The following is a 23,333-nucleotide window of genomic DNA, read 5'->3' as shown; positions in this document are numbered from 1 at the left end:
TACGTGAATCTGGCCCTTCATTCTTATTTTTGGATTTTCATTCTTATTTTCAAAATTTTCAGATTTTCGTTCTTTTGGATTTTGGAATTTTGAAATTTCAGATTTTCAAATCTTATGCACACGATCATTTTTCAGCATGAAAAAAAAACATTGTTTTTCAACATGTGGAAAAAACTATGGGCCAGATTCAGAGACTTCGCAGGAAGCTACGCCCTTTACGTAAGGCGTTTTTCCGGTGTAAAGATAAACCACCAAAAAGATGGCGCAGCCCATGCAAAGGTATGGATGTCGGAAGTACCTTCGGATTTTATGTCGTTTACGTAAGTCGTACGTGAATGGGGCTGGGCGTAAGTTAGGTTCACGTCTTACGCATTGAGCCGTCGTATTGTAGGGAGTATTTGCGACGTGATTCTGAGCATGCGCGCGAATGCGCTGTAAGAACGGCCCTTCATTTACATGGGGTCATGGTTAATTTAAATGTAGCACGCCCAATACCTGCCTACTTTGAATTAGGCGGTTACGCCGGCCCATTTTCGCTACACCGATGGAACTTACGGCGCAAGTGCTTTGTGAATACTGGCCTTGCCTCGCTATGTTACGTCGGCGTAGTGCAAATGGGATGCGCTACGCCGGCCAAAAGATACGCAGATCTCTCTGAATCTGGCTATAAGTTTTACCAACTTCATCATTAAAACGACGTTGCCCACACACCATCGTTTTAAAAAAATTATCTAGCAAAGCGCGGTGACGTACAACACGTACGACGGCACTATAAAGGGGAAGTTCCATTCGCCTTTGGGCTGCTTTAGCTGATTCCGTGTTAGTAAGACAATTCGTGCTGTTTTGTCTGTTACAGCCTGATGAATGTGCTTACTCCATTATGAACGGTAGTTATTGCAAGAACGAGCGCTCCCGTCTCATAACTTGCTTCTGAGCATGCGCAGGTTTTTAACATCGTTTTAGCCCACACACGATAATTTTTTACAACCCCAAAAAACTACATTGTTTAAAACGACATTAAAAAATGCAGCATGTTCGAATTTTTTTTGTCGTTTTTCAGAACCTGAAAAATGATGTGAAGCCCACACACGATCATTTAAAATGACATTTTTTTAAAAAAAATATTTTTTTCATGCCGAAAAATGATCGTGTGTACGTGGCATTAGATTTTCGTTCTTTCAAATTTTCGGATTTTCAAATTTCAGATTTTCGTTCTTTTGAATTCTCTGAAAAATTTGTTAAACAGGTTTTCGTGAATTTGAATATTCCCGAATTAATGGATTTGTCAAATTTAGTCAACAAGTGTATTAGGAATAAAATGTATTGCACATGTCCAGCGTCGATCATTATTTTGGGATAATTGGTGTCAATCATTATTTTATCACAGTGACTGAAAACACAAAGTCCTCTTACCTGTCTGTGTGATCTCATCCAGAACCGCCAATAAATTAGGATGAGGATGATCTTTCTTCAGAGTATAGAGACATTCCCAGAGCCCAATCACAGCTTTTTTTCCCACATTCTCAATATCTTGTAATAAGGTGTGAGAGAAGGAAGACGGGTCTTTTTCCATTGACTCGTATTTCTGGAAAATATATATTATTATTGTTTCATACCTGCTGTTAAAATGTAACTTCATTTTCTTGGGATAAATACATAAAATGATTCTGGGTTTTTTGAACATTCCATTCAGAAAAGAACATCTTGTTACAAGGAAGTTATCCTGGGTACCGCTGACACACGACTGAACTCTTTCAAAAGTTTCTATTTCTTCATTTGTAGTGCAAAAAATAAAACCCCCTGTATTAATTAAATACCACCAAAAGAAAGTTTTTTGTGTGAAAAAAATAGAAAATAAATGTCATATGGGTACAGTGTTGCATGGCTGAGTAATTATCATTCAAAGCTGAAAATTGGCCTGGGCAGGAAGGGGGTGAAAGTGCCCAGTATTGAGGTGGTTAATGTGTGTTAAAGTCGAAGCAAGTGTAAGGCTGGGTTCATACAGGTAAGACATGACAGTCATATGACTGTGGATCCGACTTTGACCCGCGGCTTGTCCGACATCCATCCGACTTCAATGAACGGGGATCCGACTTTGATACCAACAATGCCAGGCCCTTTGTGTCTGGTATGAATCTTTGAGGTAAACTCCACATCAAATAAAAAAAAGGCATGGGTTCCCCCTCCAAGATCATACCAGACCCTTTGATCTGGCATGGAATTTAAGGGGAACCCCCCACGCAGAAAAAATGGCGTGGAGTCCATCCAAAATCCATGCCAGCCCCTTATCCGAGCTTGCAGCCTGGAAGGTCAGGAAAGGGGGTAGAGATGAGCAAGCACCCCCCCTCCTTAACCATGCTAGGCCACATGCCCTCAACATGGGGGGGGGGGTTGGTGCTTTGGGGTTTCTAGCCCTCTCCAGCTCTTCTCCCTTGGGCTGCTTTATTTTGCCCTTGCAGGGTCTCCTCTCTCAGCTGTCTTCTCCCTCTGTTCATCCAATGTTGCCTGAAAACACTCTCCCAGTGTAATGCCAGGTCCACCGTGTGCTATGACTTATAAAGACATGGAGCTGGGCCATCCGGTGACATCATATGGAGGCCCCATCCCCTTATGACGTTAATTCCCCTATCATGCCCTGGGTGATGATGTCATAAGAGGATGGGGCCTCCATATGACATCACTGGATGCCCCCACCACATGTCTTTATAAGTTATAGAACACGTGGTCCCCGGGAGAGCGGTGAGCTCCCAAAGTCGAAGTGTCTGTCGTATCAGTATGAACCCAGCCTAAATGAGCCTTTAGTTATTCAATCCATCTGTGTTTAGTTACATTCTGGTGGAAGCAGTTATGTAAATGGTTTTAGTAGTGTAATAAAGTTTTGATGTGGTAATGTTTATTGGAAGGACTTATATGTCTGGTTGTTTATGATCAGTATGGAGTGATAAGGTTCATAATTATAAAGGACCAAGGTAGTCCATGTTTACAGCTATTTATTCAGAGTTTCCCTTTACTCATAATTTTCTGTAGGTCATTTGGAAATATATTTTTCTTACATCTGTTTTTAAAACTTTCCGAGATTCTAGTTCTACCAGGACAGTATGAGGGCCTAGGTTCTCCAGGATGTAGGAAAGATCATCTTTGCAATACTCGTATATCTTTCTTAGTGATGGATCATCATACTCAGACAGCTGGTGGTGCAGCTTCTTAATCTCCTCTAGAAAAAACACAGAAATACATTTTAGAAATTATGTAAATTAATGTCCAGCATGGATTTTTATTTCACTGGATGAATCCTCTACAATTGGGGAAATGAGCACTGGGGGTGAGAAATTGCTAAAGCCGGCCATGGCAGGCAAGCAGCAGTCTGGCCGGATAGCCCAGCTATAAGCTGATGGCCATGAATGCCATGAACATGTGCAGCAGCGTCTTCCTGGCGTGGTCATGGTGGGTGGCGTGCATGGTGATGTATTCTTTTCATATTTTCCATGGCAGCAGTTCGGTGTGTATTGTATGTTTTTCCTGTCTCTAGTACTTTTTAGCCTATAGTGGCTGGAGCGCATCTGCATTCCAAGCTGCCGCTTTCTCTTCTGGCCTGGCGTCCACTGGTTACTCCTGCCCAGGGACTCAGTGCATGCGTGCTATGGGCAGCGGTGGCGTCATTATGGTGGGGGAAAAAAAAGACGCAAGGTCTGACAGCCATTATGGTGTGTTCTCTAAGGACAGCCAGGAAGAACTGGAAAAATCTCAACCAAGCCATCTATGAAGACCTAAGACAGTGAGGCAGAGGTAAATGAGATTTATTTTGCCCTTGTGACACCTTTGGTCAAGGCTGTTAGGAGGACATTAAAATGGGTAAAGCCTGTAGACTCTCCTGCAAAGTAAAAGGAAGTTTTTTTAAGCACCTCTAGAGAGCGTTCTAATTTCACATTCCTCACGGAACTAAGGGACATCATTTTGGATGAGTGGATCAAGGTCGTGAGATAGACCTCCCTTCTGAGCAAGATAGCCAAGCTCTATCCATTCAGGGATCAGGATGTGAAGCATCTAAATGCTGCTTCTTTAGTTGAGGCCTTGATGAGGCTAAGGTATGTCACTCTTTCTTTGGAGGATGCAGTGAATAGCCTGTAAGTCGGCCTTGGCTCTCGCGGCCATGTTTAAAGCAATGAAAATATGGAAGGAGAATGTGGACACAGTATTTAGGAGCGTTTTCAGATGAAACGGACAGAAACTCTGTAATTCATGAGCCGGAGCAGGCCTTGGTTTTCCATTATGAGGTTTCAATTAACATCATCCACATAGTGGTGCGAGTAATGCATTCGTCAGTTACTGCAAAGCAAGCACTATGGCTTGGCTTGCTGATTCCGCCTCTATCAGGCGTGGTGTAAGATCCCTTTTAAGGGAGCTTCATCTTTTGGTAACAAGCTGGATAGCACCATAGCCGGAGCCACAAGTGGCAAGTCGGTGTTTTTGCAGCAGGACCAGCACCTGTTAGGCCGGAAGAGGATACAGTCTAGAAGACAAAGTTCGAAGTGTGCGAGGGTCCCACACTTTTACAGACCAGGTTGGGATTTTAGGAAGAGCTGTTGAAAAGGCCAGACATTCCTTCAGAAGTCTGCTAAAAACCCGACCTCGGGTAGTCCAAGAAGCTACTGAGTTTAGGCCTCACTCTCTGACTATTGGATTGTCAAAGCAGACTCTTCAGGACATGCATGATCCTTCAGAAGTCCTCCTCATCTTAGATTTGTTTCCACGGATCTTCCTCACTCCAAGGAAAAGAAGCATATACTCTTTTATTATGTAAAGTAACGTGTTAAAAAAGTACTGCTGTGCCAGTTCCAGAATATGAGAGATTTCAGGGCATGTACTCACCCTCTTTATGGCCATGAAGAACAACAGCTTGTGGAGGCCTGTTATAGACCACCTCACTCACCTAAAACAATTGTCATCAAAGAGGAGATGTCAAGATTGAGACAAGGTACCCAATTCATAGGGGGTCCAGCCAGGTGACTGGTTCATTTCTATAGACCTAAAGTTGTTACTTTTATGTGCCCATTGTAGAAGACTTCTGCAAGTTCCTTCAGTTCGCTATAGGTCAAGACCATCTCTAGCTCACTTGTCTACCATTCGGCTTTTAACATCACCTTGCGTGTTGCTTAAAGTCTTATTGGCTGTTATAGTCTTTATCAGAACAAGGGGCATATGCCTGCATCATTACTTGGATGACCTTCTCCTACTGTCCCAAGACAGAAGGCATCTGCTGGTGCACAGAGCTCAGGTCTTTTTTAATGCTCCTCAAATTTTGGATGGCTGCTGAATATAGAAAAAAGCCACCTGGAGCCCACTCAGTATCTTTTGTACCTCAAGTATCAGTTCAATCTGCCCTCAACTATCACCTGCTTTTTTTATCTTCCATCTGCTCTGGCAGACAGACTGGCTGCCACAACGCTGAGGAAATTGGAGATCCGGTCCAGAACAGAGGAGGAGAAGATGGCGACTCAGCGAGGTAAGACTCCAGGAGCCATTTGTGTATGCACTGCCCACGATTGCACACAGGCCAGCCCCGCCACCGCACATGATTCCATTCAGCCAATCACAGGGTGCCCACTGCCCATCGATGAACCTGAACATGGCGGCAGAAGTGCAGAGAGTGAGTGACACAGTCAGTATAACTAATAAGGATTAGGACAGAGTGACACTGGCACCCCCTAGATGTTGCACCGGGGGGGCCAGTGTCCCCTCTGCCCCCCTCACGCTACACCACTGTATTACAGCCATATAGATATAATCTTTGAAAACTAATATTAATATATATATATATATATATATACATATACATATACATACATACACATATAGCAAAAATATAGATTACTTTGCAGGAAATATTTAACAAGTTAATAAATGGATGAATAGATGTATTCAGTATTTGATGCTCCAAAAAACTTTGTCATATTTTCCTAAAACATATCATATAAATAAAAGACAAACATTTACTGATCTGATTACCGGGACAAATGACTCTTACCTTCAATGGCTGTTTTCGAGCTCTCCGCCATCTTTTTTTCTCAGTCTTAGTTCTTCTACATCTGAATCCCAGTCATGTCACGGAACACCTAGAAACCAAGATACATTGTGACTAATGGTTATTATGTTGTCCAGATCCCCCACATGTAAAATGTCTGAGGATTAATTTCCTGCTGCAGACTTAAATCTTTGTGAAACTTTATTTTTTCATAATGGTATTTCCAAAACTAAAAATCATATGTTATTAAATGTATTTCTTTATACCAGTGCAAGTACCTGATTCTGACCTGGTATTATCCTCCTGCAGACGTAGCCAATCTGTTAATGTGCTGACAAAGGGCATGCTGATTGGAGGAGAGAGCAGAGTGACAGAGAGATGGGCTCATCACTGCTGCTTCTCCTTCCACTGTCCAGCAAGAATGGACTGGCCATTGGGACTACAGGGAGTTTCCCGGTGGGCCGATGGCTCAGTGGGCCGGCTTTAGTGACAGCGGACCGCCGCCCCCCTCCGCTCCTCTGTCTCTCCCTTCCAACAGCACTCACCTCCTCTCCCTTCCCGCAGCGCTCACCTGGGGGGAACAAAGATGCAGAGGAAGGACCAGAGGAGCAGGGGGGACGACAGAGGAGCATGGGGGAGGGGACAGACAGCTGACTCAACAGCTATGGCCTGGGAGTTTCTCACTTCTGCCTAATCTTGTCCCATAAGGGGGGGGGCTCCAAACTGATTCTTATCCCCGGGTGAAATAATGTCTAGCTTCCCCACTGGTACTGCCTATAAGAGTACCAGTACCGGCCATTCTACTTTAATAAAGTAGAACGGCTAGTGAAGGGGAAGAGGGGGCTTGGGTGGCCGGGGGGGGGGGGGGGGTGTGGGAGTTGTCCGGTCGCCATGGGAGAGACATGTCAAAGTGGGCCAGTCTGGATGAAGTCCAGGGCCAAATTGTTGTCCCAGTCCAGCCCTGCTGTCCAGTGAAGGTATTTTTATATGAAAAAGTTTATGTGTGTGTGTTATATATATATATATATATATATATATATATATATATATATATATATATATATATATAATATAATTAAATTTTTTTGGTAGAAAATTACTTAGAGCCCCCCCCCCCCCCCCCACACACACACAAACACTATATATATTTTAGCAAAGACCCTATAAAATAAAATGATGGGCGTTTACATGTTTTATGTTGCACAGTATTTGCATAGCATTTTTTTTAAATACATATTAATGATTGTTGTTGCACACAAACACAACATGTTACCCAATTTTTTGTAAAATATAAGAGATGCCGAGTTATGCTGAGTAATCAGATGCTGAAGATGTCACACTATAAAATTGCAGACGCCCTTGGATTGGCGCCAAACTGCAGTCCTTTCTCTGTACTTTCTCCTTTATGGTAATTTTCCATAGGCAGCGATTTAAACACCTTTACAGGTTACCAGTGAAGCGTTACAGAGGAGATCTGGTTCTGGAATTATTGTTCTCATGCTGACATTTGTGACGATACCTCACATGTGTGATGTGATCACCATTTACATACGGGACTTATGTATGCATTTGCACATAAGCACAGAGGATGGGGTGCTTAAAAAAAAAATATATATATATATATATATATATATATATATATATATAATATTATTTACTTTTCTCAAATTTTTTGTGTTAATGTTTTTGCTATCACAAGGGAAGAACAACATTCCCTGTGACTAGGGATGAGCCGAACACCCCCTGGTTCGGTTCGCACCAGAACATGCGAACAGGAAAAAAATTTGTTCGAACGCGCAAACACTGTTAAAGTCTATGGGACACGAAGTGCTCATTTTAAAGGTTAATATGCAAGTTATTGTCATAAAAAGTGTTTGGGGACCCGGGTCCTGCCCCAACGGTTGTTTTTCCTGGGAGCAGTGATTTTAATAATGCTTAAAGTAAAACAATAAAAGTGAAATATTCCTTTAAATTTCATACCTGGGGGGTGTGTATAGTATGCCTGTAAAGTAGCGCATGTTTCTGTGTTTAGAACTGTCACTGCACAAAATGTAATTTCTAAAAGAAAAAAAGTCATTTAAAACTACTTGCGGCTATTCATGAATTGTCGGGGTCCTGGTGTCCTGCCGAAAAAGGTCCCCCAGCGGATAAGGACCCCCTGTACTGCGCAGGCGCAGCAGTTGCGCAATACGTACTCAACTGAGCCTCCGAAAATAGCCGAACATGTAGAGCTGACAGCTCTACATGGCGCCTGCGCACTGACTATGACACATGCCGAACACTGCCGATGCTAGTGCTACTCTGAAAAGGGGCGGATGTGATTTTTGCAATAAAGTACACGTCTTAGCAGGGCGTGTTAAAACAAATGAAGGACGGCTTTTGCACTGTTGATGGGCGGCTTTTGCAATGTGCCCCGCTAAGATGTGTACTTTACTGCACAGTAGCACTAGCATTGGGAGAGTGCATCATGTGTCATACTCAGTGCGCAGACGCAGTGTAGAGCTCAGCTCTACATCTTCGGCTATTTTCGGAGGGTCAGTTGAGTTCTTACTGGGCAAGTGCCGCGCCTGCACAGGGTCCTTATCCACCAGGGGAAAACTTATTTGGCAGAACACTGGCAATACAGATCAAAGTCATTGAAAAAAACAGCAGGCCCCCCCCCGTCCATTACCAGGCCCTTTGGGTCTGGTATGAATATTAAGGGGAACCCCCGAACCAAAAAAAAATGTGGGGGTCCCCCCAAATTCCATATCAGGCCCTTCAGGTCTGGTATGGATATTAAGGAGAACCCTGCACCAGAAAAAAATGGCATGGGGTCCCCCAAAAATCCATACCAGACCCTTATCTGAGCACGCAACCTGGCAGGCCGCAGGAAAAGAGGGGGGGCGAAAGAGCCCCCCCTCCTTAACCATACCAGGCCACATGCCCTCAACATGGGGAGGATGTCCCCATGTTGATGAGAACAAGGGCCTCATCCCCACAACCCTTGCCCGGTAGTTGTGGTGGTCTGCGGGTGGGGGGCTTTTATTGTTTCACTTTAAGCATTATTAAAATCACTGCTCACGAAAAAAATGCAGTTTTTAAAACTTTTTTTTGGATTGATACATGTCCCCTGGGGCAGGACCCGGGTCCCCAAACACTTTTTTTGACAATAACTTGCATATTAACCTTTAAAATTAGCACTTTGGATTTCTCCCATAGACCTTTAAAGGGTGTTCCGCGGCTTTTTGAATTTGCCGCAAACACCCCAAATTGTTCGCCAAATGGGTGAACAGCCAGTTGACAGTTGCTCTTTATGGACTCTATTAGATCCCAGGTGTTTCCTTTGGCCTCCAGTGCAGCCAATCACATACAGATCGGTCTGATCGTCTGCTTACGGGCCAGGTAAACAAAAAGCCAAAACTGGTGACACGTGACAAAATCCTTGTCACTTCCAGTTTCTGGGGTCAAAGAGAGGAAAGAACAACTCTCTCTGTTTAGTGCAGATGTTGCCGCCAGACGCAGCACTCCCGGGCTTTGTGATCAGACAGGAGAGCCCAGGAAAGGTGACGGGGAGACCCCCCTTCCACCTCCCGCAGAAGTGATTCGATGGCTGTTCAGTTACTCAAATCACTTCTGCTTAAAGCGGGGGTTCACCCGTACATAACACGTTTTCCCCTTAGATGGATGCTCGTTTTGTCTAGGGGAATCGGCTAGTTGTTTTAAAATATGAGCTGTACTTACCGTTTACGAGATGCATCTTCTCCGCCGCTTCCGGGTATGGGCTGCGGGACTGGGCGTTCCTATTTTGATTGACAGTCTTCCGAGATGCTTCCGACGGTCGCATCCATCGCGTCATGATTTTCCGAAAGAAGCCGAACGTCGGTGCGCAGGCGCAGTATAGAGCCGCACCGACGTTCGGCTTCTTTCGGCTACTAGTGACGCGATGGATGCGACCGTCGGAAGCCTCTCGGAAGACTGTCAATCAAGAAGCAACGCCCAGTCCCGAAGACCCATACCCGGAAGCGACGGAGAAGATGCATCTCGAAAACGGTAAGTACAGCTCATATTTTAAAACAACTAGCCGATTCCCCTAGACAAAACGAGCATCCATCTAACATCCATCTAAGGGGAAAAATTGTTTTATGGGTGAACTCCCACTTTAAGAGAATATCGCCAGCTATACATTTTGATACCAGGATAATGCCGGTAGCTGCAGACTTCACCCCGGTATAAAAACTTCAGCTCATAGACATCCATAGACATACTTGGGCAGTATGTGGTTAAAATAATCACATCATCTGGAAAGAACCAATGAGTAGAAATAAATATATAACCAAAAACTGCAGTCTATGGAATCATTCAATATAACAAGTTATGTTTCGCACAAACATTGAAAAGGAAAGAAAACTATCACAGTGAGAAGAATGATTTTAGGGCCGTCATTCAGGAGAAATGTAAATTGATGACCTGTAATGGTGGTCAAAGTGTCTGTGGACAATTCTGGGTACTGACGTCTTCTGTCATTTCATTAGCGTCTGTTCTCTTTTACAGAAATATTGAATATTATATTGTGTTTCTGTTCACTAAAAATACATAGGTAGATTCACAAAGAGTTAGGCCGGCTTATCAGTAAATAAGTCGACCTAACTCAGAATCTACGCCGACCTAAGTTTAAGCGTATGCTCAAACAGAGATACGCTTAAACATATCTAAGATACGACGGCTTGCACAGTCCTATCTTAGATTGCAATATTTTGGATGGCCGCTAGGTGGCGCTTCCATTGCGGTCGGCGTAGAATATGTAAATGAGGGGGATACGCCGATTCACGAACGTACGCCAGGCTGACGCAGTACTTTTACGCCGTTTACGTAAGAGATAGGCCGCGTAAAGTTAGAGCTAGGCTCTAGTGGAATAGTAATGTCAAGTATGGCCGCCGTTCCCGCCGCGAAATTCAAAATGTTTACGTCGTTTGCGTAAGTCGTCCGCGAATCAGGATTTACGCCGTTTACGTCAACGTCGAAATCAATAGGCCCGTACGGCGTACTTAGCCGCAATGTGCACTGGGAAATGTAGGCACCCGGCGCATGCACAGTAGCCAAAAAACGTCAAAAACGTGAGGTCAAGCCTCATTACCATTAAACACACCCCCCTCCAACCCATTTGAATTAGGCGCCCTTACGCCCGCCGCGTTTACACTACACCGCCCTAAGTAAGGAGGTAAGTGCCTTGAGAATCATGTACTTGCCTCTCTTACTTAAGGCGGCGTAGTGTAAACACGCTAGGCTACGCCGTCTTAAAATTGCGCGCCCGTACCTGAATCTACCCAATAATTTTTGTGTATTTTTTCCTTGAAAATGTTACTGTGATAAGCAGTTTTGCAAGATTTAAAAAAATTGCAGCAGCCACCATTTTATTCTACAGGGCCTCCCCTATCAGAGGAATTGTTTGAGGGCTTTAAAGCGGTGGTTCACCCATAAAAACGACTTTCCCCTATTACACTGCCCCCCCGCATTACAATACGATTATGCCTTTATTTTTTTTATTGCTGCTGTACATACCTGGGTACAGCTATTCACCCATGTCCTCCGGGTTGCGAGTCCCGCGGGAGTGGGCGTTCCTAACATGGCGGTGATTGACGTTTTGACTAAAAAACGAGCTCCCCCCGTCACGTAAGCAGCGTCATGATTGGCGGAAGGAGCCGAACGGCGAGTCGGCGCTATACTGCGCCTCGCCGTTCGGCTCCTTTCGCCAGTCGTGACGCGGCTTACGCGACGGGGGGGAGCTCATTTTTTAGTCAAAACGTCAATCACCGCCATGTTAGGAACGCCCACTCCCGCGGGACTCGCAACCCGGAGGACACGGGTGAATAGCTGTACCCAGGTATGTACAGCAGCAAAAAAAAAATTAAGGGCATAATCGTATTGTAATGCGGGGGGGGCAGTGTAATAGGGGAAAGTCGTTTTTATGGGTGAACCACCGTTTTAAGTAAATGTCTACCAAAACATGCAAATGTTACCAGACGTCACATGGTTACCCATGCCGTGCTACATATAGGTGTAGCGCCTGGCTACTTTTATAGCCGGCTCTGTTTTAAATTTGGAGGGTGGTCAGAGAGTTAGTTGCCTCTAACTGTGTTTATTTTGCTAAATTTATGGCTTCTGGTCCAGCTTTGGCTGTACTGTGTGTGGACACTGTCGTTGTCTGGGGAGTTAGTTTCACCCCAGACCGACAGGCAGAGGTGTATTTAGGTTTTGTGCTGCCCTAGGCCTGACTAAACTCATGCGCCCCCTAATTTAAATATGACCCACCCCTTCCTGTTTAAGACACGCCCTATCATCTGTAAACCACACCCTTCCACTTTAGGCTCCACCTTTTCCTGTTAGAGCTCCACCTCTTCCTCTCTGTACATTAGCACACTCACGCACCATTCACTCCATACTTACATCAATCAATCCAGTTGGCTCCTGTCTAAATTGTTGCCCTTACCATGTGTATGTATGAATGCGAGTTAGGGACTTTAGATTGTAAGCTCCTTGAGGGCAGGGACTGATGTGACCTCTGTACCCTCCCCGCACCTCTGTACCCTCCTCATACCTCTGTACCCTCCCCGCACCTCTGTACCCTCCTCATACCTCTGTACCCTCCCCGCACCTCTGTAACCTCCTCATACCTCTGTACCCTCCTCATACCTCTGTACCCTCCCCGCACCTCGGTACCCTCCCTGTACCTCTGTACCCTCCCCGTACCTCTGTACCCTCCCCGCACCACTGTACCCTCCCCGCACCACTGTACCCTCCCTGCACCTCTGTACCCTCCCCGCACCTCTGTTTATCTCTGTACCCCCCCACACCTCTGTTTATGTCTGTACCCCTTCCTCTCGCACCTCTGTTTATCTCTGTAACCCCCCCCCCCCGCACCTCTGTTCCCCTCTGATCCCACCACTCCCCCCCCCCCCACACACATCTGTGTTCCCCCTCTGGACCCCTCCCCCAATATCTGTTCTTTCTGTACCCCCCCTCTGTAACTTCCTCCCCCACACCTCTGTTCCCCTCTGTACATATTGTAAATTACAATATAAACCTGACAGCAGAAAAAGTTTTTTTATTTTTATTCAGGTTGGTTACTGGGTGCACTGAGGGTGCTGTCTGTTTTTCCCCCTACCTGTGCAAGCCTCGCTGTGCATGCTGGGGAGGGGTATTTAGGGGGCGGACTCCGGAAGATCGGGGTCGTCTTCGCTGCCATCTGCCTAGGCAGTCGTCCCACCACCCCGTGTGTGGCCTTCATGGCCGGGGTGTGTGCGTTTCAGTGTTCCTGGCTCCGGGAACACGTTGATCCAGAGCAAAGAATCTACCTGGCAGGCTCAGTGTGTAGACTGAGTCTGCGACTGCAGAGTTGTCCTGTACTGTCCGTCCTGAGGGAGGAAGCTGACTGATGGAGAACCTGTCTGGGGGAATACAGAGCATGAGGCTGGTATCTCAAGAGAGGCCTACTGCTTCATCAAAGGACACTTCATTTCTGAGAGGCTGGACGATGGTCGCCTATCAGTACCGAGATTGCTAAACACTGAGGTCCAGGTGCTTAATCCAGTGTTGAGAAGGATTTTGGACCGAGAACATCTCCACCTTTGGGGAGGTCTGTGGCAGAGACTTTGCTAAAGTTCCGAGTGACACTCTGGCTGCTAGTCCGGTGAGAGCGGCCTATCCAGAGGCACTATACCCACTCTGGCTAGAGTGGCTACGCAAGTTGTCGTTGGAAGCAAAAGGGCTTCCAAAACCTTGTTATACGCCTGAATCCATTATCCACCACTTCTTCTATTACCTCACCTACTACTACTTTTACTATTTTTACCCTGTTGGGTAATAAAGCACAGAAAATGACACCTACAGTGTGGACATTGACTCTCTTACAGCTCTCTTCCAGTACCCTAGACGGCGGAGAAAATAGAGGTAACATGTCACCCAAATCAAACCAGCAGCCCCTTCGGGGGTAGTGCTACACATACAAATTTAAAGTCTTTAGGTGTGACCTCGTATTATATGGTTTTGGTAAATCTGAAGGAAGAAACCTACAGAAAATTGTATAGTGTGTATCCAGATTAAGTTCTGACAAAAAAATGAAGACTTCACAATCCCCCCCAGTCACCCTGCACTTACCTCCATGGATGATCGGCTATCACTGTCTAAGTATCGAGTGCAGCAGATCGGAGTACATTATGATTATTGTTCCTCCCCCAGATAAAGGAGAATTTCATTTCATCCCGTGTGGAGGGACAAGCCCAGATTTCCAGGAAAGGAGAAGATTTCTATGACTTTACCTTCCTGTATTACTGGATCTATTGCAGGTTTTTGCACGTCTTCCATCTCATGCCCAGGTGGAGTTCTGTAGACGTGTGATGGGTGGAACGCTCTATACACACTATACAATTTTCTGTACCAAAACCATATAGAACGAGTTCACACCTAAAGACTTGCCATGTGTATGGAATCAGGCCAGTCCTTGCACTACATAGGTGAAGGGAAATCTAAAGGAAATTGAACAATAAAAGTTGTATGGTGTGTATCCAGCTTTAGACTCCATTTATACTAGAGGTCGACCGATATATCGGTCGGCTGATATATTGGCCGATATTTGGCCGTTTAGGAGAAATCGGCATCGGCCGATTTTTCTCCAAATTTGGCCGATATTTAACATGGCCACTAGCGGATTGCCGCCGCGGTCACAGCATCAGGAAAGGCCGCGGCTTCGGCCTAGCTCCGGAGCCGCAGCCATCTTGGTACACCCAGCGCGGCGGCCCTCCTCTCTGTTTACACCCACAAAGGAGGAGGGGCCCGCGCTCGTGGGACAGACACCGCTCTCTGGTGTCTGTACTACGGTGGGGGTGGGGGGGGGGTCTGTACTGAGGAGGGGGGTGGGTGTCTATCCTGAAGGGAGAGGGAGTCTGTTGTACTGAGGGTGGTGACACTATATTTTTTTTGCACCAGTGCCCCCTGCCAGTGCCAATACCAGTGTCACCTTCTATCCAGTGCCACATCCAGTGCCAATACCAGTGCCACCTTCTATCCAGTGCCAATACCAGTGCCACCATCCTGTACCAATATTAGTGCCACAATCCAGTGCCAATTGGTGCCACCTTCTATCCAGTGCCATCCAGTGCCAATACCAGTGCCACTTCTATCCAGTGCCACCTTCTATCCAGTGCCAATTAGTGCCACCTTCTATCCAGTGCCAATACCAGTGCCACCATCCAGTGCCAATACCAGTGCCACCATCCAGTGCCAATACCAGTGCCACCTTCCATCCAGTGCCACCTGCCAGTGCCAACTAAAGCCATCAGTGCCACCTGCCAATGCCAACCAGTGCCATCTGCCAGTGCTAACTATTGCCATCCAGTGCCAATTAGTGCCACCTGCCAGTCAGTGCCAACCAGTGCCACTTGCCAGTGTCACCTGTTAGTGCCAATCGGGGCCATCTGCCAGTGCCAACCAGTGCCATCTGCTAATCAGTGCCACCTGCCAGTGTCAATTAGTGCCACCTGCCAATCAGTGCCATCTGCTAGTACCATCTTTTAGTGCCATCCAGTGCAACCTGCCAGTGCCAATAAGTGCCACCTGCCAATCAGTGCCTTCTGCTGGTGCCATCTTCCAGTGCCAATTAGTGGCATCCAGTGCCACAAAAAAAAAAAATCGGCCTAAAATATCGGCATCATATATCGGCCATCGGCCGCCCCGATTTCTAAATATCGGCATCGGCCAGAGAAAAACCCATATCAGTCGACCTCTAATTCATACCAATGCGTTTTTTCATGCTTTTTGAAGAAACGCAGGACATTTTATAACATGGGTTCCTATGGAACACGTTCACATCAATGCATTTTTGTGCCTCTGCGTTTTTGGAAAGGGTCAGGGACTTTATTAAACACAATAGATTTCAATGTAGAAGCTGCAGAAAGACGTGTTGTGTGTTATTAAATCACACCCGTCATCTCTGTCTTTCCACGGGCCCCACCTCAGCTCTGGGCACAGACAATTATACCAGTCCATGTGCTCCAGATTACATTCCCTCACATGATGCCAATAAGTAATCTAGGAGATCGATTTCTTCATCACCACGTCACGTTTCCCATTTTTGGGTTTTTATGTTTAGACTTTATGTGATATGCCCGGGTCTTTTTGCAGATCCAATTTATCACACAATCGCCCCTGAAGAGTGGCATTATGCCATGAAACGCGTTGGGGATATACAGATACATCATGTTTTACTTTCAGGGCCAAATCTCTGGTTTTAAAGATTCCATCTCTTGGAGGATCACCTTTTTAACAATGCCATTAAAAGTCGATATTTACATGTTTATGGTTTGCAACATGCTTTTTACATGTTTACTATATTTGTATGTACTTTATAGGACTGGGGAAAAAATCGATTTGAATCTTGAATTTGTAGCGAGGGCAAATCGATTTTTTTTCCCATAGGACCGGCGCTCCGCTGACTAGGCCAAAGCCGCGGCCTCGCCTAAAAAATCCTGCCCGCAGTTCGCTTCGATCCTGGGAAAAGGCCGCAAGGCAAGACGCCGCTCGCAGCCTTTTCCCAGGATCACGGCGAGCTGCGGGCAGGATATTTTAGGCGAGACCGCGGCTTCGGTCTAGTCTGCAGCCTTTCCCCAGGATCAAGGCAGACTAGGCCGAAGCAGGGGCCTCGCCTAAAAACTTAGGACCAGTGCGGTGTCCGTCAGGAAAAAAAAACTCGATTTGAATCGTGAATCAATTTTTTCTTTTAAATCACAGATTTTTTGGGGGGTCAAAAACGCCCAGCTCTAGTACTCAATGCTGAATGCTGCTGCTGTGTGTTTTAGACAATAAACACATCCATATTAGAATGTTGAGCCTCTTCGTACACACCTCACCTAAAGTCTCAACCCTCCTTTTTATGTACTTATCTTCCCTACATCGCTCCCTGGTCACCCCACAGACTCCAACTAAAAGAAATCCCTCTCCATTCTGCCACCATCATACTCCCCACACTCCTCTCAACTACATACTGGAGGGATCACACTGGACTGGATCAGGGCTGTACTGAGGGGGCAGAAGAGGTAGAAGGACTACAGAGGGAGGACATTGTTGTAATAGAGGACCGACTTAGAGGGGAGATGAGACTGGAGGAGGATGAAGTGGGATGGAGGAGGAGGAGGACATGTGATGGAAAAATGAGAATGAAAAAGAAGGACATGGGATGGGGGGATTGGACCGGAGGAGGGGGACATGTGGTGGAGATGATGGGACTGGAGGAGGAGAACATAGGATGGAGAAGATGGGACTGAAAGAGGAGGACATGGTATGGAGGCAATGGGATAGGGGAAGAGGACATAGGCTAGAGAAAATGGGACTAAAGGAGTACATGGGATGGAGGAGATGGGACTGGAGGAGAAGGAGGACATGCGATGGAGGAGGAGGACATGCGATTGAGGAGGAGGAGGACATGGGATGGGGAGAGGAAACTGGAAGAGGAAGACATGGCATGGGGGAGAGGGGATGCGACTGGAAGAAGACATGCGATGGAGGAGGAGGAGGACTTGGGATGGGGAGATGAAACTGGAAGAGGAAGACATGGCATGGGGGAGAGGGGATGCGACTGGAAGAAGACATGGGATGGAGGAGATGAGACTGGAGGAGGAGGACATGGGATGGAGGAGGTCGGACTGTGGAAGGAGGACATGGGATGGAAGATATGGGACTTGAGGAGGAGGACACGGGATGGAGGAGATATAATGGAGGAGGACATGGGATAGAAGATATGGGACTGGAGGAGAAGCAGGACTACAACATGGGATGGAGATAGTGGGACTGGAGAAGGACATATGATAAAGGAGATAGTGGGACTAGAGGAGGAGGACACAGGATGGAGGACATGGAACAAGAGGAGGAGGACATGGGATGGAGGAGATGGAACTGGAGGAGGAGGATAAGGGATGGAGCAGGAGTAGGAGGACATAAGATGGGAATGTAGAAGGAAGATTACATGGGATGGAGGAGGAGGTTCACATGGAACAGGGGAGATGAGACTGGAAGAGGGGGACATGAGATGGGGAAGATGGGACTGAAAGAGGAGGAGGAGTACATGGGATAGAAAAGGAGGACATGGGATGGGGAAGAAAGAGGACATGAAGGAGGAGGATTACATGGAATAGGGGAGATGAGACTGGAAGAGGTGGACATGAAGAAGGAGGAGGACATGAAGGAGGAGGAGGACATGGGATAGAGAAGGAGGAGGATGACATGGGACAGAGAAGGAAGAGGACATGAAGAAGGAGGAGGACATGGGATAGAGAAGGAGGAGGACATGGAATAGAGAAGGTGGAGGACATGAAGGAGGAGGAGGAGGACATGGGATAGAGAAGGAGGAGGACTTGAAGGAGGAGTAGGACATGGAATAGAGAAGGAAGAGGACATGAAGGAGGAGGACATGGGATAGAGAAGGAGGAGGACATGAAGGAGGAGGAGGACATGGAATAGAGAAGGTGGAGGACATGAAGGAGGAGGAGGAGGACATGGGATAGAGAAGGAGGAGGACTTGAAGGAGGAGGAGGACATGGAATAGAGAAGGAGGAGGACATGAAGAAGGAGGAGGACATGAAGGAGGAGGAGGACATGGGATAGCGAAGGAGGAGGACATGGGATAGAGAAGGAGGAAGATGACATGAATGAGGAGGAGGAGGACATGGGATAGCGAAGGAGGAGGACACGAAGGAGGAGGAGGACATGGGATAGAGAAGGAGGAGGACATGAAGGAGGAGGAGGACATGGGATAGAGAAGGAGGAGGACATGAAGGAGGAGGACGACATGAAGGAGGAGGAGGACGACATGAAGAAGGAGGAGGACATGAAGGAGGAGGAGGACATGGGATAGCGAAGGAGGAGGACATGAAGGAGGAGGAGGACATGGGATAGAGAAGGAGGAGGACATGAAGGAGGAGGACATGGGATGGAGGATATATTAAGTTGTAAGAGTGTTAAAATAAAAGTGGGTGCACTGAAGGACTTGGTGGGATGACCAGTGGGTGGATTTGGTGGGATGGCTAGTGGGCAGGCCTTGAGACATGTTTGTGGTCAGGCCAGGGGGGGGCAGGCCTAAGGGGCCCGAAAAATTCTGATGGCTGCCCTGGTCCTCTTGAAAGGTTGGTTCTCACCATGAAGGTGCGTCAAAGAGCGTGCATTTTTTGTGCGTTCCCACGCAGTGTGTTCAGGGCAGCCCATTAATTTCAATGCACAGGAAGAAATCCGCTGCTCTGTACTGCAGTAGCGGCTCCATGACTTCTGGGGGACATGAACATCCCTGTTTGCTGGATACATGAGGGTGTCATTACCAATTATTGTCTGCAGGGGGCAGCACATTTCCATGCAGGAAATCGCACATGACAACAAGTGGTATGAACACGCCCCAAGTGCTCATTATACTGGCAGCAGCCCTTGTCCCCCCTGAAAGCTTTTCATGGTGGATCGCTGTTCAGAGGGCATTTGACAGGCAGCTGAAAGGCAATAGGTCACCCCCCCCACCTGTTTTGTCCCTATAATCCCCGCCCTCTTCATTGCACGCCATTGCAGAGCGGTTGTGGCGTGGTTCTATTCGCTTGGATGGGTCACATTCAGCGGTGGTACACCCTCCAAACATGACAGGGGGGATTTATATCTATACAACCCCCTCCAGTGGCTGTGTTGGGTAGAGGGGGCAGTAAGATTATGGTTCTGCAATCTAATTTTACCATCCCCCTCTTCCTCAACCACGAGTGTAAGCTGGGCCTCAGGCTCCAATCACATCGGAGCGTTTGGTAAATGAATTGTGTATTTTGTACACGTTTATGAAATGTACTAAAATGTGTTCAATGTTTACAGGGTATTCATTGTTACTGACCCCCCAAAGGGGTACGGGGGGGCAGTAATACCACAGCTAGACATGTGCAGAACTAAAACATTTCAATGTCTTTACATAAATTTGTTCAGTTAAATTAATTTAATTTGTTGATTTTATTTTCAGAATTCGTTTTTTTTTTTTTTTATTTGAATCGTTTTGAATTTTCTGAATTTGGAAAATTCGAATCAATTCAAATTTTAGTTCTATTTGGAATCAAATTTATTCTATTTAAAATTGTAATTTTGGAAGATGGTTATATTCTTTCTAAACCATTATATTCTATTGGTTTTTTTTCTTTTCTGTTCTATTATTTTCTATTATATTCTATTTTCTATTTTATTCAAAATTATTCTATTCAGAATTCTAATTTTGGGAAACAGTTATATTGTTATATTCTTTTCTATTGTTTAGTCTATTCTGTTCTTTTCTATTATCTTATTTAATTTTCTATTCTATTCAAATATTTATTTTATTCAAAATTAGATTTTTGGAAGAAAGTTATATTCTATTTAATTATTTTTTTTCTAGTCTATTCTTTTTTTATATTCTTTTCTATTGTAGTAAAATTTGAATAAATTTTATTTGAAATCAGAAATTTTAGAAGATGGTTATATTCTTTTTATTTTATTCTATTTTTTTTATTCTATTCTATTCCTTTATTTTATATTCTATATTATTCAGTTTTTACTATATTATTTTCTATTATTTTATTTTATTTTATATTCTATTCTTTTATATTCTATTCTCTTCAGAAATTCTAATTCGATTTGAAAACGATTCAAAATCGAAAACGATAAAAATTTTAGCCAAAATTTTGTTTTGCTATTTCAGATCCATTTAAATCTGTTACTATTGTATTTTTCGGAAATTCAGGAACATCACAGTTTCTGAATAATGAAAAATATGTCAAAATTAAAATTTTGGAACAAAACAAAAACGTACATGTCAAAGCACTACTAAACCACCAAATTTTACCACCCCCCTCCTTCCCAACCAGAAGTGTGGGCAGGGCCTCAAGCTCAAATCACATTGGAGGATTTTGAAAATGTGCAAAATTGTGATTTTTTTGCACATATTTCTGAAAACTGCTAAAATCGCACATCGTATTTGTGGTTCTATTCATTGTTAATGGCGCCCCAAATGTGGCAATCAGACGCACATTTTGTCGGGTGTAAAAATACGCAACAAACGCGGTAAAAGTGACGGCGGCAGAAACCTCCATTAGTGACTTTCCATGAAGGGCACCCCATTGAAATGAATGAAGTGTGGGGTGCGGGGGATGGGAAAAGGTGTGCGGGGGATGGTGGCTGTAACTGTGAGAGGATTTCTACCTCAGAAGGATGAGGTGTCCGGTCTTATCTGTGCTTTCTGTATATTCATCAATAATGGAGAAGAAAACTCCATTCATTTTATAAATGTCACCCCGTGTCTCTAGCTGTGGGGGGCGCCGTCCCTGGAGGGGACATTTCTATGGAAGATGAAGGAGAAGATTTCCCTCCAATGACCTCTGACCTGACACAAGATGGAGGACGGCTCCTCACTCTGAGGTGTCACTGACAAATCCTCCCCCCCCCCCACACACAGAGCAGGAATTAGAGTTCCCCCTTCTAGTGTTGTGTGGAATGTGTCCCCCCCTCTTATTACCGATTTTCCCTCCATTACTGTCCAGTGTAGATTGAGGTGTATTCCCTGTCAGGGAGCCCCACACACACTCTATACACGTCACCACAGCTGTGCGCCCACATTTCTCCTCCCCACACATCTTTCTAGTCAGGTAATTGTGTGTTATACAAAAACAGTACAGTACTTAACTGGGGGGGGGGGGGGCACAGAGTAAAATTGGGGGGGCCGTGTCCCCACCCTGGTGATGCCATTGCCCGCATTTCTCCCCCCAGATGTTTTTTTAGTCAGGTAGTTGTGTGTTATACAAAAACAGTACAGTACTTAACTTGGGGGGGCCACAGAGTAAAATTTGGGGGTCGTGGCCCCATCAGGACCCACCTTAGTGATGCCATTGCCCACATTTCTCCTCCCCAGATGTCTTTCTAGTCAGGTAGTTGTGTGTTATACAAAAACAGTACAGTACCTAACTTGGGGGGGGGGCACAGAGTAAAATAGGGGGGGGGGGGGTTGTGGCCCCATCGTGGTGATGCCATTGCCCACATTTCTCCTCCCCACACATCTTTCTAGTCAGGTAGTTGTGTGTATTAGTGGGCGGTGATTGGCGGCTGTGTGTGGCACCTGTGGGCTCCCTGGCGGGTGAATAGGCCATATTTACACTATAGGGCCGGACTAGAGTGACCACGTATGCCGGATTGCCCGGGAAAGTCCCACATTTTGCGGGTATGTCCCGGGTTAATTAATTCCAGGACAATATACAGTGTCCCAGAATACAGTGAGGATCCGAGCTGTCAATGGAGATGAGGCTGAAGGGCCACCCGCTGTGTGTCCGACTGCGGTGGAACTATTATTTCCCTACACAATTAGCTAGATTCAGATAGACTTAGGCTGGCGTATCAGTAGATACGCCAGCCTAAGTCAGAATCTGACGCAAATTTAGGCGTATTCTGGTAACCAGATACGCTTAAATTAGGCTCAGATACGAGCGGTGTAAGTGTCTTACACTGTTGTATCCTAAAGTGTACTTTTTAGGCTGACCGCTAGGTGGCGCTTCCATTGCGGTCGGCCTAAAATATGTAAATGAGTAGATACGCCGATTCACGAACGTACGCTTGCCTGACGCAGTAAAGATACGCCGTTTACGTAACGCACTTTCAGGCCTAAAGTTATTCCATCAAATAGCTGGACTAGTAATGTTAAGTATGGCCGTCGTTCCCGCGTTGAAATTTGAAAATTTTACGTCGTTTGCGTAAGTCGTCCGTAAATAGGGATTTACATCATTTACGTCCACGTCGAAATCAATAGGACCGTGTGGCGTACTTTGCCGCAATGCACACTGGGATATGTACACGGACGGCGCATGCGCCGTTCGTAAAATACGTCAATCACGTCAGGTCACCCTCCATTAACATAAAACACGCCCCCTCAGCCGAATTTGAATTACCCGCGCTTACGCCCGCCCGATTTGCGCTACGCCGCCGTAACTTAGCAGGCTAGTACTTTGTGAATCATGTACTTGCCTCGCTAACTTACGGCGGCGTAGTGTAAATGCCATTCGCTATGCCGCCGCAACTATGCGCCCGCCATCCTGAATCTAGCTAAATATATGTAACTGACTTATAGTCCTTCAATTTTGGGGGGGGGGGGTCACGTCCTTAGATATCAGGGGTTCATATTGCGACTTGTAGTCCTTCAATTTTTGGGGGGGGGGGGGGGAGTCACATCCTTAGGTCCTAAGATATCAGGGGTTCATGTTGGGACTTATAGTCCATCATTTTTGTTGGGGGAATCACATCCTTAGATATC

The 23,333-nt window shown here is 45.8% G+C and overlaps 1 protein-coding gene across 3 annotated transcripts in view; it reads right to left on the bottom strand.

The window, feature by feature from the left end:
- The window catches only part of LOC120920591 (NACHT, LRR and PYD domains-containing protein 12-like), a 148,999-nt gene extending 134,686 nt beyond the window's left edge, over positions 1–14,313 (bottom strand). Inside the window, exons 1-4 of one of the 3 annotated variants that reach the window (XM_040332746.1) lie at positions 14,159–14,313; positions 6,026–6,113; positions 3,054–3,214; positions 1,414–1,585 (exon numbers count right to left, since the gene is read on the bottom strand). In XM_040332746.1, the coding sequence (XP_040188680.1) occupies positions 1,414–1,585; positions 3,054–3,214; positions 6,026–6,056 (364 nt within the window). In that variant the 5' untranslated portion in view covers positions 6,057–6,113; positions 14,159–14,313. The remainder of the gene's footprint in view (positions 1–1,413; positions 1,586–3,053; positions 3,215–6,025; positions 6,114–14,158) is intronic. The other 2 variants (XM_040332747.1, XM_040332745.1) reach the window with 2 other exon arrangements.
- Positions 14,314–23,333: the final 9,020 nt, after the last annotated feature.

Source organism: Rana temporaria, chromosome 13 (genome assembly GCF_905171775.1).
Source record: "Rana temporaria chromosome 13, aRanTem1.1, whole genome shotgun sequence".
Taxonomy (NCBI): Eukaryota; Metazoa; Chordata; class Amphibia; order Anura; family Ranidae; genus Rana; species Rana temporaria.
Note: the sequence above shows the minus strand (reverse complement) of the source record. Positions and strands in the feature narration are given on the sequence as shown.